The sequence below is a fragment of the Medicago truncatula genome, chromosome 3 (assembly GCF_003473485.1).
Source record: "Medicago truncatula cultivar Jemalong A17 chromosome 3, MtrunA17r5.0-ANR, whole genome shotgun sequence".
NCBI classification, from domain to species: Eukaryota; Viridiplantae; Streptophyta; class Magnoliopsida; order Fabales; family Fabaceae; genus Medicago; species Medicago truncatula.
Window position 1 is genome coordinate 55490004 of NC_053044.1, and position 17897 is coordinate 55507900.

The 17897-nt window shown below is 30.9% G+C and overlaps 1 protein-coding gene and 2 non-coding genes across 3 annotated transcripts; 2 read left to right on the top strand and 1 right to left on the bottom strand.

Moving 5' to 3' along the window:
• The first annotated feature begins 7887 nt into the window (after positions 1-7887).
• TRNAL-UAA (transfer RNA leucine (anticodon UAA)) lies at positions 7888-7970 on the top strand. The gene has a single exon. It is a non-coding gene; the product is annotated as a tRNA-Leu (tRNA).
• Positions 7971-11022: 3052 nt separating this feature from the next.
• Positions 11023-11105, top strand: TRNAL-UAA (transfer RNA leucine (anticodon UAA)). Its single transcript has one exon. It is a non-coding gene; the product is annotated as a tRNA-Leu (tRNA).
• Positions 11106-13512: 2407 nt separating this feature from the next.
• On the bottom strand, positions 13513-15066 carry LOC11426825 (pentatricopeptide repeat-containing protein At5g66520). Its single transcript, XM_024779088.1, has one exon. The coding sequence runs from the start codon at positions 15064-15066 to the stop codon at positions 13513-13515; it is 1554 nt and encodes a 517-aa protein (XP_024634856.1).
• Between the last annotated feature and the right edge of the window lie 2831 nt (positions 15067-17897).

Here is a 17897-nt window from a genome sequence, read left to right on the forward strand (position 1 = left end):
GGTGATAGAAAATAATTTTTCTCTTCAAAAAATAACACATTTAACTATTGATTTAATGATTTGATGTACCAAATACCAATACACTCATATCTTTAGGTGTACCATAGAATTTGCCCCTATCTTTATTTCATTCTCCGAAACTTTGTTTAGTTTGAATGTCTTGATGGGGGCGTAGTAGTCCTTGTGTTTTCTATTCTATTAAGCCACAAGAATGATTACCCAAAAATCCAAAAGAGTTTTGGTTTGTATCTTTAGATGGGTTTGGAAGTTTTTTTTTTTTAAGGGTTTAATATGTTTTTAATTCATATGAATTTGTCAAGTTTTGTTTTAATCTTTCTAAAAAATTTCTTCAACTTTTAGTCCTCTAAAAAATTTTCATTTTCACTTTTAATCCCTCGTTTAAAATAAACTCATACGTAGAATTCATATTTTTTACAGAAAAGTTTATAATATTACAAAAATCTCTCACAAACAAAATTATAATTTTTTAACAAAACATGAATTAAATATGACTTTTTATATTTTTGGAGGTTAAAAATTCATTTATAATTTATGCTTTGTTAAAATATTCTAAATTTTTTGGGAGAGATTTTTACAATATTCTACACAATTTCATTAAAAAATAAAAAAGTTAACTTAAAAATGGGATCAAAAGTAGTGATAGAAAATTTTATAGGGACTAAAAGTTGAAGGAAAATTTTACATGGATTAAAACAAAAAGGTGATATATTTATAGCGACCAAAAACATATTTAACCCTTTTTTTAACTAACCTTTTTTTATAAGCATTACTCATCATTAACAACAATAAAACAATAATTCAACAACAATAGAAATAGAAAAACATTACACAAATGTTATCCAGATTGACAATTATTTTTGGCACATGAGTGTATCCATGTTTAATGTTTATTATCGTACACTTGTATTGTTTCTTTATGTTATATTGGTCATATTTTTATGAAGAGAAATATGGGTTAAACAATCAAAGATCAGACTACGCAGAAAAAAGGGGGAAAAAAGTAGAAAAACAAGAGCCAAAGGTCAAAAACTGATTTCTCAAGAAAAAATTAATTAAGTAGTTATGTAGTACCGATGTTGTTTTGGAAAAGTTTATGAAAGTTGGTTTCGTCAAAAATTGTCCTCTACATGAAAATTAAATAAGCAATTATGTACACATGTTATTTTTGAAAAGTGCATGAAGATTGTCTGTTAGTTGAATAGGCAAGAAATGAAATAATATTGAATACATCCCATGTTCACCTAAGTCGCATTATAAAACTAATACTAAGTGTAAATATTAAAATGTATACTGCATAACTTATTATGCTCAGTTTAGGCTCATCTCGTTTTCTCTAGGAGTCTCCTTCTACTTGTACTAGATCTCTCTTTCTCTGGTTCTTTCATGTGTTCAGACATAGCCAAAAACATCTTTATTACTTCCTTTTCTCACCATCGTGTTTGTCACCAACATGATTTGATTTCTCACCATCACTGTTGTCACCAACATCACCATCGCTGAGCAGATGTATTCTCATTTTGGATTAAAGTTTTCAGACCATAAAACCGACATCGCATATTGCTAGCCCCGTCATACCCTTGTCCCCCGATGCTACACAGACTCAATCTATTAACAGACAACATCTTCTCAGATGCATCTTTAAGTGACTTAGCATTTTGGTATATGTAGGGTCACCAAGGCAATGTAATACTTGAAGTTAACTAAGGTTTTAAGAGTAACAAATCATGAAGAGGCAATTTGTTATGTACCAAAAGATGAGATTGTAAATAAGGGATTGTCTGACCTTACTTTTGGACGACCCTTGATTTGTAGAACCGCAAAAATTGATTTTGCTTATACGAATCATGATTTTAGCATGGCTAGACAATCCTTTCTTTAAGACTCAAGTCATTGTTACCTTTGAAATAATTCTAAAGTTCATGGTAAAATGACATTAACATGTTGATCGAGTGGTTAACTAACACACTTGCTACAGAGAATTGGTTAAAGAGTGAATAGAAATCATAATAAAACTGGATAATAGAATCGTAATTGATACCAAACTTTCTTTTAAGAGATTTAACATTGTTGAATTTGAACTAGAACGGTAACTGATGTTAAACTCTCTTTTAAAAGACTTAGAATTGTTGGATTCTAATTCAACCACTCATGATCTCAAATTTTCTATTAACCAGTTTATTTGTCCGCTTTGCCCAGGTTACATACATAGTATTAATGTTTGTGTCATATATATAATATTTATTAAAAGTTCATTTAAGTCAAAAGTTATAAGAAGAAGAAAGACCGGTCATATTACAACCCTTAATTTATTAAATAAACTATTAACATTTGCCTAAAATATAAAATAAATAAATTATAGCGGCCTAAGTTTTAAAGATTATCAAAAATATTAGTATTTGTGTTATATTTATTAAAAATTCACGTAACTCAAAAGTCATCTCAAAAATGTGTTATATTTGTGTTGTATTTGTGTTAATAAAGAGGATATGAGATTTTGGGATGACTTTTAATTTTTTTTAATTACACCCTTAAACAAATTTTTCAATAATAATATTTGTTTAGGATGTTATATATTTGGTGTCACTAAAAAAAATATGAATTTATATTATATTTGATATATTATCGATGTCATTGAAAGAGAGAAACGCAGTTTTTTGGATTTGTTATAATTTGAAATTCACAAGCATCTAATCTTTATACTTTTAATCAAAATTACAATTTCATAAAAAACACCGTTCATAACGTGCCCGTCTTTTTGCTATTAAATATATAAAATTAACTAAAATGAATAATTTAATCAAAAAATTATCTAAAATCTTCTCTATTGGTCTATTAGTTAAAAATTACAAGTTATATATTAAATTTGACAAACTCTATAATGAATTAAATATAATTTTCAAGGAAATTTAATGAAGGAGAAAACTAAGAAACAAATAAATAGATAGTATTAAGATAAAACCTATGTGAATTTCCTTAATGTATTTTTCGTATGATTCTTAGTTAAAAATATATTTTTTTGTGGCTATAACAAAGTCGGAGAAAATTGTGAGTTTGAGGAAATCATGCGTAGTTTAGTTAGAAACCATACCAAAAAAATGGACCTAAGTTTTTTTGCTAAGATAAAACTTTAGTGCATTTTCTTAAATGTTTTTCATGTGGTTCTTCACATAAAATTCTCACAACTGCCATATGCTTTTTATATTTGAATTGATATTAAATAGTTAAATTTGTTGAAAAAAAAATGTTCAAATAAAATTAGAAAGTTTAAAATAAATTGGTAAGATATAATCAAAGTCTATGTGTATTTTTTTAAAAATGAAATATTTATGCTACACCAAATATAATTATTTTTTTAGGGAATTCTACATCAAATATTTGAAATCAATTAAAAAATTATATGAAATATTTAGTAGGTAGTGTCAATGTATGTATTTTGAGAGCTTTGTCATCAATTGTGATCTCAACCATTTGATCTTAACCTATGTGTTGAGATATATATGCTACATAAAAATATTTATGGCAAATCAAAATATTTGTTTAAAAATAAAATATTGAGAATAAATGTGAAAATGACACGTGACATAAAATCCGTACTATTGATTGATTAATTGAAGATTAAAAATTTAAATAAAAAGTTTGACCATTCAGTTTCCATTCTAACAGGACCTTGATAATTCAAAGTTCAGTCGTAAGGTAAGTCTGACAAAGAATTGTTCCACCTAAAAATCTAATTTAGACTGTACAAAAACACATTTTATCAATGTAAAAATTTATTTTCAAGAAAAAATGACATTGATAATTCGGAGTTTGATTGAGAGTGAGTAAAATCTAATAAAAAATTGTTTCACTTAAGTCGAACTTAAAATCTTCATAACAATATGTCTTTGTTAAAACTCATTAAAGATATGAATTCAATTATTAGGTTATTTATTGTCTTTGTTAGAAGTCATTAGAGTTTTTTTTTTTACTCATATGGGGGGACATTAATGTCTCGGCCATCCCCCATGGCCTTGAACACCATATTTATTTATTTATTGTTGTCGGTGTCTAAGACACATCGTATATCGTATCACACCGACCTTCTTCAAAATTAAAAAGTAAAAATTCTTTAACTCTATGTATAAAAAATAGATTATGCATGAAACAAAATATTCTGTCACCACTTATAAAAGTAGATACTCGTTACCAACTTATGCAGATGCTCACACACTCTTAAGTCTGAAGCTATTTTCGAATCATCACTTTCGATATGCAAAGAAACATGTCTTCTTCCAACTCCAACAAGGCAGTGAAACGAAGAAGTGTTGTGTTAAATGACAAACAAGTTGAAGTTGGTGGAAACAGGGGAGTTGAGGAAGAAGAAGAGGAAGAGTCAGTGTTCAACGTTACTAGTCAGTTGTTCTTAAAACCAATTGAGAACTGTAAGAATCTTGACAAAGAAGTTGTTCTACGACGAATTCGACACCGAAAGAGGATGAACAAAGTACAAGCTGCTGTTGGAGCCATATTCTTAGGCTCTAGTGCCAATAATACTGGAAATGGCGACGCATCTGTTCAACATAAGAGATGGGTGGATGATGCTTTTGCTGCTTTGTAAATTAGTGCTGTATGATTTTAGTTGATTATCCGTTTATTTGTATTTATCAAAGTAACCTTTTCTTAATAATATTGTTATGTTTGGGCATAGTGTATATATGTATTTTACTGGGAAATTGGAATAGCCGGTGATTTTAAAGAATTTGTTTTGGTTGAAGTTTCCTTATAAAAATGAAAAATGGTTACACACTTATAGCTAGATATGTAAAACTAATTATAAATTAGGCGCTCGTTGATGAAAGTAAAACTCTCTGGTAGCTCCAGATCACAAATGATTGAATCTGAGAAGCTTGATGGCTGTTAAGAAAGGGATTGGTATTGTGACTAAAAAGATCAAATATTCGCTCAGCCCTCACATCACAAAATGTGCAACCGTCAAACTGATCAAGCCTACATGGCACAATAAACAATCTATAAAATACAGCAACTCAACTCGCTAAAAAAAACATGCACACACACTCATATACTTAGAAAATACCTAAAAGCTCTTTAAAAACCCCATATAACTTGAGTATTAGAATGTCTTTGCAGGTACACCATCGTGCTTCAATGAAGAACAGTCGTACACAGGTGTTGTGTGGGAGCGATGTTCTCACAATACTTTCTTGTTCTTTTCTTTATTCTCACCCCAAAAAAATATGACTAGAAAAGGTGCAAGAAAATTAACGTTGACATATTTGATAGGCTGAAAAACATATGTAAAAGACGAAAATACCCCCTCGACAGTTAACTACCGAAGTAATGAACCGGCTGCAGTTAAGTGCCGAAGAACACATAATTTTTTTTGTTGAAAATATTATGGTTCCATGTTACAAAAGACCAGGTACAGCGGGAAAGGCTGCAGGTGTGCTTCGTTTGGTTTTCCATGATGCTGGAACTTTTGAAATTGATGACAATAGAGGTATACATCTAGCTCAGGGGATTAATTTCTAAAATAAGAATGCTGTTAGTTTTCACACAGTTTCCAGCAAAATCAACCAATGAATAAATCGGAATCTTGTATAATGGATAAAATACTTGCGTGAGTATGAGATCATAATATTTTTCACACAGTTAGAAGATATTCTTTTGTACCTGGTCTTTTCTAACATGGAACCATAGTATTTTCAACAAAAAAAAAAAATTGTGTTCTTCCGCACTTAAGTGCCGATGGTTTTTTTTTTCAGCCCTATCAAATATGTCAACAACAATTTTTAAAGTGCAAAGATTGCTTTAGTGCTTTAGTGACTAAATCTCAGACGTTAGCAAGCATAACAATTCAACAAACTTCACCTCTCGTTGACACATCATTACCACCTCCTACACAACCGATGTTAGTTCATGTAGTAACTGATGACTAGATCTCATAATGGTGTATTTGGAAAACTTTGTGTGTGTATGATTTATATCATATTACTATTATCATCATCATCATCATTAATATTGTTATTTGTATTGCTATCACTAAAACGGGGTGTTTTGTGTCTGTTTGTCCGTTTTTTTTTTATTCCTATGTTAACACGTGTAAATTATAATCAACGTTTATTTTGTAAAATTTTTATTTTAATTAAAGTTATATGTATAGACGTCCGTGACTTTTTAAATATTAACAAACTATGCATGTATTTTACCAATAATATAACAAATATAATAAAAATCAGTATCATTTTAATAACACCAATAATATAGTTTTCTTAACAACAAATTTCTTTAAGGGTATAATTGGAATGATAATAAAATCAGCCAAACAAAAATCATATATTCCCTTTATATATCGTTAGATTATTATTATCTAAATGAAATAATCCTTACAATTCTTCCATTTTAGTCCCCGGCAAAAAAATTGAGACCCTATTTAGTCCCTCACTATAAAAAAAAAAAATACAATTTTTAGTTTCTCACAAAAATAAACCGATATACTTTAGTCTTCACTCATCAATGATCAACCAAACATCCATAAAAAATGTTTTTTCTTAACATTTAATATTGGATTATATATGTTTATAGTCCCTAAAAATATAATAACTTTTCGTTTAAAGTCTCTCTAAAAAAATTCTTTGACTTTTAGTCTCTCATAAAATTTCCTTCTTCACTTTTGAATCCTTTTAAGTAAGGGTTTTGCTATAAGACACCTTTTATGAAGGTGTCTGAAGGTGTCTTTTAGCAAGTTATTGTATAGACATTTATTAAAAAACACCAACTAATATTTATGAAGGTGTCTTTTAGCAAGTTTATAACTAAAAAGTGGATAATATCACCTTGAGATGTGGGTTGCTAAAAGACACCTTCATGGGTGGCTGGCAAAACCTTTTAAGTAAAATATTTATAATTCATATTTTTAAATAAAATTTTGCAGAAACGTTTATAATATTATAAAAATCTCTAAAAAAAAAACCTTGTGGGTGTAACTCAGTTGGTAGAGACAATATATAATATATGCAAGGTTTGGGGTTCGAACCCCGGCCATCACAAAAAAAAATCACTAAAAAAATAGACTTTTTTTAACAAAACATGAATTAAATATGAAATCATATTTGTTATAATAAAAATGAGAGATTTTTACAATATTCTACACATTTATGCATAATTTTATTAAAAAATACACTGGTTGACTTAAAAATATGGATCAAAAGTAGTGATTGAAAATTCTATAAAAACTAAAAGTCGAAGAAATTTTTTAGTGAAATTGAAACAAAAATTTGATATATTTACAAGAATAAAAAAAAAAACGTATCTAACCCTTTAATAATTTAATCCATTATGTCGCCATATTGACTATATGTTATGTGATTGAATTAAAAGACAATATGATATATGAAGAAGAGGCTATTTGTTTAATTAGTACCTACTATACAACATTTTTCAAATTCATTCATCATTACTTCACTGCTGGATAAATATTTAGAGTAGTGTTATTTAAACATCTATTAATTTGACAACTAAATAGACAATTTTATTTTTACAAAGAAAATCTTAGCATAGTAAAAATAATTATAAAATGTTGTATAAGAAAGAAAGTAAAAATATAATATGGATATAAAAGAGAAAGTTGTCACAAAATTATTATAAAATGATTGTTTAAATATCAATTCTCAAGTAGTTAGCATAGGATGCAAGAACAAAACAAACAGTGCTACAAAATTAAACTGTCGACCTACTTTTTTTTTTTTGACAAATAAACTGTCCACCTACTTAGAGTGCGTTGATTGAAATGACCTACATGAGCAAAACTCAAGCTCGGACCCCATGGTATACTATTAGTTGTAAATTTGAAGATAATCAACAACTTAAGCAGGCTTGCCCGAGTGGTCTAAGGGGGTAGACTTAAGACCTACTGCACTGAGTGCGCGTGGGTTCAAACCCCACAGCCTGCAATAATTTTTTTAATTTATCCCAAACCCCACAGCCTGCAATAATTTATTTAATTTATTTTTAAATTTTAAAACCAAGTTATAATGACTTTATGTAACCCAAATTAAACAAGAAAATCAATACTCGTAGCAAGTTAGAGAGGATTTAAACAAGTAAATCTAAATTCGATCAAGATTTTTCATCTACAACTAATTACATCGTATTAATTTCATTGATATTTAATTTTAAAATTTATAAGGGATATTTAACATATTTAATAAGATGATTGTAAAAATGGTAAAATGAAAGGTTATAGTTGAGATTAATCAATGATTTTGGTGGTGGAAAAGGTATTATGACTTTAGTACATTTTATGTATTTTATGACAAAAAGATAAAAAAAAAATGGTTAATAGGCTTTTACCCTCTGTCATTTGAGCGACTTTTAGTTTACTTCTCTATGAAGAAAAAAACTTGGAGATCCCCCCTCGACATTAGAAGATTCTTTGATTTTAACCCCCGAATCCCATATGACTAGATCACTTGGTTGATGTGGCAGGATGAATGTGTATAGAATTTTATTTTTGATTTTTTTAATACCCATTTATATTAAAGGCAAAATTATATAAATAGTCCCTTAACTTATTTTTAGGTAACGTTTTAGTCCTTTATCTTTTATTTTTCTCATTTTCGTCCTTTATCTTTTTAAAATTAGTCACCGTTACCCTTCTGTTACTCATCAGTTAAAAAACCCACAAAATTCAGATTATCTTATTATCTTATTATTTTCCTTTTTTCTAATTACCCTTTTAACACTTTCTTATTGCTCTTTTCTAGTTATCCTTTAACCCAGAAACGTACAAGGAAGAAGAAAAGAAGAAGAAGAAGAAGAAGAAGAAGAAGAAGAAGAAGAAGAAGAAGAAGAAGAAGAAGAGAAGAAGAAGGAGGAGGAGGAGGAGGAGGAGGAGGAGGAGGAGGACGAAGTTGCATATGCTGCGATTCGATTTGCAAGATTTATTTGTGATTCTGAAACAGAAGAGGGAAACCTAAAAACGCAATGCTACAGAAAACGCGATTTGATTATGTTCTGATTCGATTCTGCTCTGTTTTGCTAGGATAATATTGATTTGAGTTTCGATTCAGATTTAAAGAGGATGATTCAATATCGTAACTGTTCGCACAACATGCTGCATCCTACAGAAACATTCTCATGGCAGGCGAGGTCCACTGAAAATGAAGAAACCGTATAATAACTTTGTGTGTGAGGATGCCATAGATTCCAAGGATTGATTTTTATGGTTCTGTTGCTTCCTATGTAACATTGGAGAAGATGAAGTTAACGCGAGATTTGTTTTTTTTAACGGAATGGGTAACAGATTCTAGTTAAAGGGTAATAGTGAAACATTTTAAAAACATAAAGGACGAAAACGGAAAAAAAATAAGATAAAGGACGAAAAAGTTACCAAAAAATAAGTTGTGGGACTATTTGTGTAATTTTGCCTATATTAAAACATTTACATGTCATTAAAAAATCAAAATAAAATTAAATTAAAAAAATAAATTGTTAAAAAGGAGAAAAGAAGTGAAGAAGCGTGATTTCCTTCTTCTCCATCTTCGTATTCCCCTTCCCCTCTTTTCTTTCTTTATCTTCAATTTCCTTCCCTCCTCCTCCCTCACCATTTTCCTTATTCAACTTTGCTTGTGTTTCTGGTTCGTGAGAGAAGAGAAGTGAAGCGTACAATTGAAGAAAAAATTCAGGATCTGCAGCGGCCATGTGCTGGAAAAAATTGAAGAAAATTATGGGTTTTCGAATTGGGATCTGCAATTCCAAGTTCTATGTTTTGCTAGGAAAAAAAATTGGGTTCAACTACTAAGTTTTGCAAATTTGGGGTTTTGGAATTGCAATCTGTAATTTCAAGTTTCACAAGTTCTAAGTTTTTATTTTTAGAAATTTTATGGATTTATGGGTTCAACTACAAGTTCTAAAATTTATGGATTTTTTTTTAATGAGGTTATGTCAAAGGTTTGAAATTGTTGTGTTGTTGTTGCTGTGTGTTGTTGGGGTTGTTGTTGATGTTGTGTTGTTGTTGGTTTGAGAAGATATTGTGTTGTTGTTATTGATTTGGGGTTTGTATTTCAAGGGAGCAAAGAGATTTAAGGGAGATGGAGTAAAAGTAAGAGATAAAAAATATGAAGAGAAAAATGATGATAGAAGAAGGAGATTGAAAACGAGAGTGAGGAAGAAGATGAATATGTAATTGAAAAGAGAATAGAAGGAAGAAGAGAAGAGAGAAGAGACTGATAAAGAGAATAGAAGGAAGAAGAAAAGAAAGAACATAAACAGAGAAGGTGGGAGAGAAGAGAAAGAAGAAGAAAAGGAAGAAGAGAGAAAAAGAAATGAATTTTTTTTAATTTATCATTAAGGGTATTTTAGGTATTTCACTTTCCAAACATTCTTTTAAAAATAAAAAATAAAAAAATTATGACGTGTCAAGGCCGCGGCACACGTTACACATTCAGCATGTCAAATCATCAAATTTATTCAGTCAGATGCTGACCGTTGGCTGTGGGGTGTAAATCAAAGAATCTTTATTTTACAAGGAGGAATCTCCAAGTTTTTTTTCTTCATATGGGTAAACCAAAAAATCCTTAAATGGCAGGAGGTAAAAGCCAAATAAACCCAAAAATAAATTACTTCCTCTATCCCGCAATACTTGACACAGTTGGCCTTATTACGCATGCTAATGCATAATTTTAAACTTAAATAATATATCCAGAAATAAATAATTTATTCTACCCAAAGTTTAGCTATTTTTTATTCCCACGAAAGAAGCTGGGAAAATTGAATTCCTAGGACTTTGCAAAAAGTGATTCCCTGTGTGGACTTTGCAACTAGTAAACCAAGGAATGCTGTAATGTGATGCAGCCAACAGTATAAAGGCAGCGGATCCAGACAGAGTGTTTGTGCTATATCATTCAACAGGGTAGCCCTCAAATCAAGACCATGGGTATTCTTTAACCTTTACTATTTTAGTATTAGATAATATCCAAGTTTTGAAAACTCTAAACAACTCAAGCAGGCTTGCCCGAGTGGTCTAAGGGGGTAGACTTAAGACCTACTGCACTGAGTGCGCGTGGGTTCAAACCCCACAGCCTGCAATATATATATATATTTTTTTAACTTTTTAAATAAAGTTATGAAAGGCTACCTGATTTTATATGTAACAAACCCAAATTAAGTCCCGTAATATATATATTTTTTTAACTTTTTAAATAAAGTTATGAAAGGCTACCTGATTTTATATGTAACAAACCCAAATTAAGTCCCGTAAGTATGGCTCAGTTGGTAGCTATCAGGGATAATTTGGTTTGAACCTAGATTCCCTACACATATTGTGTGTGAATCTGACCACTATATTACTTGACCAAAAAAGTTATGAAAGGCTACCTGATTTTATATGTAACAAACCCAAATTAAGTCCCGTAAGTATGGCTCAGTTGGTAGCTATCAGGGATAATTTGGTTTGAACCTAAATTCCCTACACATATTGTGTGTGAATCTGACCACTATATTACTTGACCAAAAAAAAAAAAAACCTAAATTAAACGAAACAACTTCCTCCTTCCTCCGTCCCATAATACATGACACGGTTGACTCTATTACGCATGCTAATGCATAATTTTGAGCTTAAATATCTCGAATAATATGTTATAAAAAATTATAAAAATTTGATATTTTGAAAATACTTATCGAGACGAATCTAACGACATCTTATATGATATTATTTATCTTTGTATATTAGTAGAAAAATATGGTCAAATTAAGTTAGATCAAAATTGCAAATTTTCAAATGAGTCATCTATTGCGGAACGGAGGAAGTAATTAATACTCTCCATCATATTATGTTAGAGAGAATGCCTACAGGCCACCACATGATTTTTTTTTTCTTTCAATTTTTAATCTTAAATTAAGTTTTTTTTTTTTTTTTTTTTTTTTTTTTTTTTTTTTTACGATATCTTAAATTAAGTTATGATGTATACATGATGATTTTATATGTAATAACCCAAATTAAACAAAAAAAAATCAATACTGCATCGAATTATCTTACATAGAATTTACAAAACCTTAGGGCATCGAATTATCTTACATAGAATTTACAAAACCTTAGGGCATATTTTTTTTTGGTGGTGGCTGGATTCGAACCCTCGACCCTGCATATATTATGTATTGTCCATACCAACGGATATCAAGCTTCCGAACTCATAAGATCTCATCTACTAGGATATTCATTAACAGTACATTGTTTCCATCACTAAGAGTTGAATTTTGACATTTCTATTGTTGCAAAAAAATGGAAGGTGACGGTCCAAAATTTAAATATCTCCAATCTAAAAATAAATTGACGGACTTTCAAAGAGAAAATGGAGGGATGAGGATTTGTGTGTGGGGTGACCAGAGGTTGCTATAAATGAATAGATAATGTGGTTGAAAAGAAATAGATGTTTGTTTTAAAATGATACATGACTAATAAGAGGTCACAAACTGAGGTATATTAGTATATATACAAAGTTTATATAGAGTTAGTTATAACACAATAATAGATAAGTTTCCTATGTTTAAGTGTTTAACTAACACAAACTAATTTCTAACTAACCAACAATTACAAACAGATGAGAAATGATATACTCAGAATCTGTAGGATAGGATTGCTTTACAAAGCCTCTTAACAGGTCACAAACTGAAAAGAAGGAGCTACCGATGTAGGATCAGATGAGACTTCTCCAGCATGATATTCAAAATCGTATCTTATAGAAACTATAACCCAAAACTCTGGGTAGCATACTCCACTAAAAACCAGTGCAGAATGTTTAAAATCGGATAAACCAAACCTTACCGCTGTTATAATGTCAAAACAGACTGACTGCTTAACCAACCAATACAACATAACAGACAAGATTAAGAAGAATTTCAGCATATCAAACGATCCAACAATATTGCAGCACACCAACCAATACGTACAGCATAATAGATAAAATTCCACAACTGCATCAACTAAATCAAGAAGGCAGTGAAACAGCATCATCATTACAGTTTATCCGGAAACAGTGAAACGAAAGCCATGTCTCCAATATCAGTAAACACATCAATAAAACTGCAGTACATCAAGAAACAATATGTTGCTAGACTCTATCATAGAACAGATGTAGCCTAATAGTGCCACCAAGACTAAGGATAATACTTGTTAGGCTTGATTCTAGATTTCACCAACAGGATTGCTATAACATTTTCCTGATTTTCAATACTTTTTTGTTTGTTTGGGGCAATAAACAAGGATTTCACTTCAGCCACCTTTATAGACGAAATAATGACACCTTCAATGCATAGATGTAAAGAGAAGAGTCCTTCTAAAAATAAAGCCTTGACTTACCTTGAAAATGGGTCAATGTCAACTAGCACATGCTGAATTATTACTAATTTGATAATATCTAATCCTGCAAATTGCTTTCATTTACCTTGAAAATGTGTCGATGTACATATAAAATTCATTTACAAGTTCTTTACCTATCAAGTTATTTGATTCAAATTGCAAATAAAAAAAGCATCCTTGTCTCCTGAAAATTCCTCAACTTTCTTTCCTAGGTGGCTTAAAACTTCATAAATTTCTCCTGAATACAAACAACATTTATCATCAGCAGAAAACTTGTGTAAGGTTTGATCAATTTCAATGAAACTCCAACCATAAACGATCACCACTCCCCTATCTTTCATCAGTTTTCTTACCTCAGAAACACCTTCCCACTTACCCATATTGGCATACATGTTCGCCAAAAGGACGTACCTACCGCTATGTTCAGGGTCGAACTCTATCAAATACTTTCCAACTTTCTGTCCTAATTCATAATGACCATGCATCAAACATCCATTGAGCAAAGACCCCCATATGGCTCCATCTGGTTCAATATGCATACTATTAATAAAAATTAAGGCCTTTTTCACTTGTCCGCTTCGAGCCAAAATATCAACGATGCATCCATAGTGTTCAATAGATGGTGTGATGTTATATTTTTCACTCATAATTCCAAATAACCGTGATGACTCCCCAAACAAACTTTTATGATTGCAAGCGGTGAGAACCCCAACGAAAGTAACCTCATTAGGTTTTGGTCCAACCTTCTCCATCTTTTCAAACAGTTCCAGTGCCATTTTATTATTCCCATTAATAGCCAAACCCAAAATCATAGCACTCCAAGTAGCAACATCTTTAACAAGCATTTTATCAAAAACTTTCTCTGCATCCTTCACCCATCCACATTTCGCGTAGAAATCAATCAGTGCAGTTCCAAGCTCAAGATCATATTCCAAACCGTTTTCCTCAACATAAGAATGAATCCATTTCCCTTCTTCAAAAGCACCCATCACTGTACACGCGTTAAGAACACTCACCAAAAGAGCCCCATTGAACTTCACACGTGCACGACCCTTGTCCTTCTTCTTCAACTCCCGGAATAGTTGAACTCCCTCACTGAAAAAACTGTTCCTAACATACCCAGAAACCATAGCACTATTCGACGCTTCATTTCTCTGTGGCATTTTGTCAAACACATCCCTCACTTCATTAACCAAACCACAACTACAATATCCACTCACGAGACTCGTCCAACAAACAACATTTCTGTTAGAACTTTCATCAAACACTTGACGTGCAAGGTGTATGGCACCGTGTTTTGAAAACACATTGATAACAGAGCTCACAAAATACACATCAGATGAATTCCCCGACTTCATCGTTAGAGTGAAGACTTGTTCAAGAGAGGAAAGAGTAACGCATGATTTTACAAGAGTGGTGAAGGTGTGAGAATTGGGGCGAATGTTCATGTTGAGCATTTTGGTGAAAACAGAGAGTGATTTATCGAATTGTGAGTTTGTTGTGTATGAAGTGATTATAGAGTTGTAATCGAATATATTTGGATTGGGCATGTGTGTGAAGAGAGTTTCTGCATAGCGAAAATCGCCACGCGGTGAGGCAGCAAAGAATGCTAGGATTCTGCTGGAGATGTAGGAGAAACGAGTGAGGTTGTTGGCAATAGCATGAGCGTGGATTTGTTTTGTTTGTTTCATGGTTAGGTTTTGCCATTGTTGTAAGAGATGAAGACATGGACTGTTTCTGATTGAGCTCATTAGCTGACAGAGCCTACCATACGATGTTACATAGGTTGATGAACTGAAAGATACCGACAAGCATAACATATATGTACATATAGTTTGACCTAAAATAATCACTAATAATCAACACTCCATCAAATCTCAACAATCAAGTTTAGGAAAAGCATGCTAGCACTGTATTACAGACACAATAGTGAATAGAAGCTGACAAATTATTTTCAAATATCTTGAAAGAATGCAGTTAGTGTTGATGTATAATGTCGGCCCGATATTTGCTTGCTTCCAAGTTAGGTAGATAGTTGTCAAAAATCACAGAACCTTTTTGAATGGAACTATAGTTTCTTGATCCCCTATTTGAACTTGTAAACTCACATATAGACTAATAGAAAGGTTGTGAGAAAATTATTATCATTTCATTGAAAGTCAAAAAGTGAAGAATACAATTGTACAAAGAAGCTTTATATACAACTAAATCTAATTTGTAACTAACAGAAGTTGGACTAACTTATATCTTTTTTTTACACTCGATATCTAATCTAAAGATAAATTGATTTAAAAGATCATTCATTAGCTGGCCCATTTAAAATCCTATCAAAACTCTGTATGGACTAACTTATAATTAATCAAAAGTTAAAATAAGTTATAACAAACATTTTTTTTTTTTTGAGAGGATTCCCAACTAAGTTATAACTAACAAACATTTTATACACTCCTCAAGTTGGAAGGTAAATATCTAGGATTCCCAACTTGGAGATTAAAGAGGTAAATAAAGGTTATTTTGTTCATTTTGATAGTTTGTACTCTGAAGAAAAAGTTGTCTTATAATTTAGTGAAAGACAATAATTATTGTTTTTTCATCTGTTTTGTCTAGTTTCATGATCAATTTGTAAATCAACGAGGTATACAAGTCTAATCCTCTATTTTTTAGTAAATCAAACGCACCTTAGTTAAAGAGTTGGTCGGTTTATGTTTAGATGAACAAACTTGAGGAAGCCAAGATGGACATGTTCTCTAATAAAACGGCAGTCCATGTCTAATTATGTTTCTTGATTAAGATAAATTAGGTATGCAAAATATTAACTTAGCAAAGTGAATAACTACATAACAACCTGTGATTGTGATTGATTTTTCACAAGTAAACCACTAAATTGATCCATAACTTTGAAAGGCACTCTCAAATAAATTCTTAAGATTAAAAATATTTTAAAAAGATCCTTAACTATGTTAAATTTTACTATTTTAGTTCTTATGAGAGTCAAAAAGAGAATAAATTGATAACAAGTACTTAAATATAAGGATCAAATTGATAGAAACTAGTTAAATATAAATACTTAATTGACTAAACATACATGTTTATGAATCCCAATCCTTCTCTCGTCAAAAAACAAAAAAAAAAATGTTAATTAAAATACATGGAAAGAAGACAATTAATATCAATATACATCGGACTGACACATTTACATTGATAAATATAATATTGTTGACCTCATACTGTAATGAGTCTTAGAGTTAGAAGAAAGGACATTATAGAAAATAGGAATATAGACCCTTATAAATATAAGAAATAAGAAAGGTCAAAGAAATAAGCATGGAATATGTGTTATGTAACTCTTCTTCTCTCTCATTCTCAATTCCTCTCTTATTACTTGTACCATTTCTTTAAGTTCTTCTTTCAATAGTTATTTTACTTGCTAATTGGTTGTATTCCTCCTTAGTTTATACACTAGGAGTTGGATTCATTGTTCAAATCAATACAATAGCAACAATTGTCTTCATTATAATTTGATCCATTACACATACTTGCTTACTTTCAGATTGGTTAGTCCCCATCACCCTCATAAGACTCTTTGAGGTTGCTTCTGCCACAAGCTTAGTGTAAATAATATGTTCTAAGATGTGTTATGCTCCTGGTGTAATATGAAAATAGTAAGGTTAGAAATTTTTAAGATGAGCATGTTAACTTAACCCATATCATCCGGAACCAGCAATTACGCTTTGGGGTATGAACATTAATGGTCTGTTTGGTTGAAGAGAAATAAGGAAGAGAGAAAGAGAGAAGAGAGAAAGAGGGAAGAGAGAGCAACTTTCTCTTGTTTAGAATGGAGAGAAATAGGAAAGAGAGATTAAAAAGTAGTAGGATCCATCACTTTTTGGTTTCTCTTTTAGAGAAGAAAATAGAGAAGAAATGAGAGAGAGAAGACTATTCACTTTGTTGTTTATTTATTGCCCTTGCATTAAAATATTATATTTTCAATCTATTCACTTTATTGTAGGGGCATCTTGGTACTTTTATAAATAATTAACACTTATTTTTCTTCTATTTCTCTCATCTCTCTCTTATAACAAACAACTCATCAAATCTACTCTATTTCTCACATATTTCTCTCTTCTCACTCTCTCTTACCTATTTTTCTCTTCACAACTTCTCTTCTAAACCAAACACACCCTAAAAGTTATCCTATACACAATTGTGGATACTAATCTCCTCAAAGGATCAAATTGATCAAGACCATGTGAACAGCAAAACACTCAAGAGTTTTAATGTTGGTGCTTTTTTAAAATTGAATTCAAACTTAAAATCAATAGTTAAACTAAAAAAACTCAAATTATTTCATATGCAAATGCTTTTGCCATATATTGAATCTATTATTGTTTAAATCAAATATCATGCGCACGAACTGCATACATTTAAACTCTCCATAAAGAGTTGTATTTCTCATCCAAGAGCTCTTCCGTCGCCACGTATTAAATTTGTTTTATTGTCACACGGGTGAAATATGTTACTT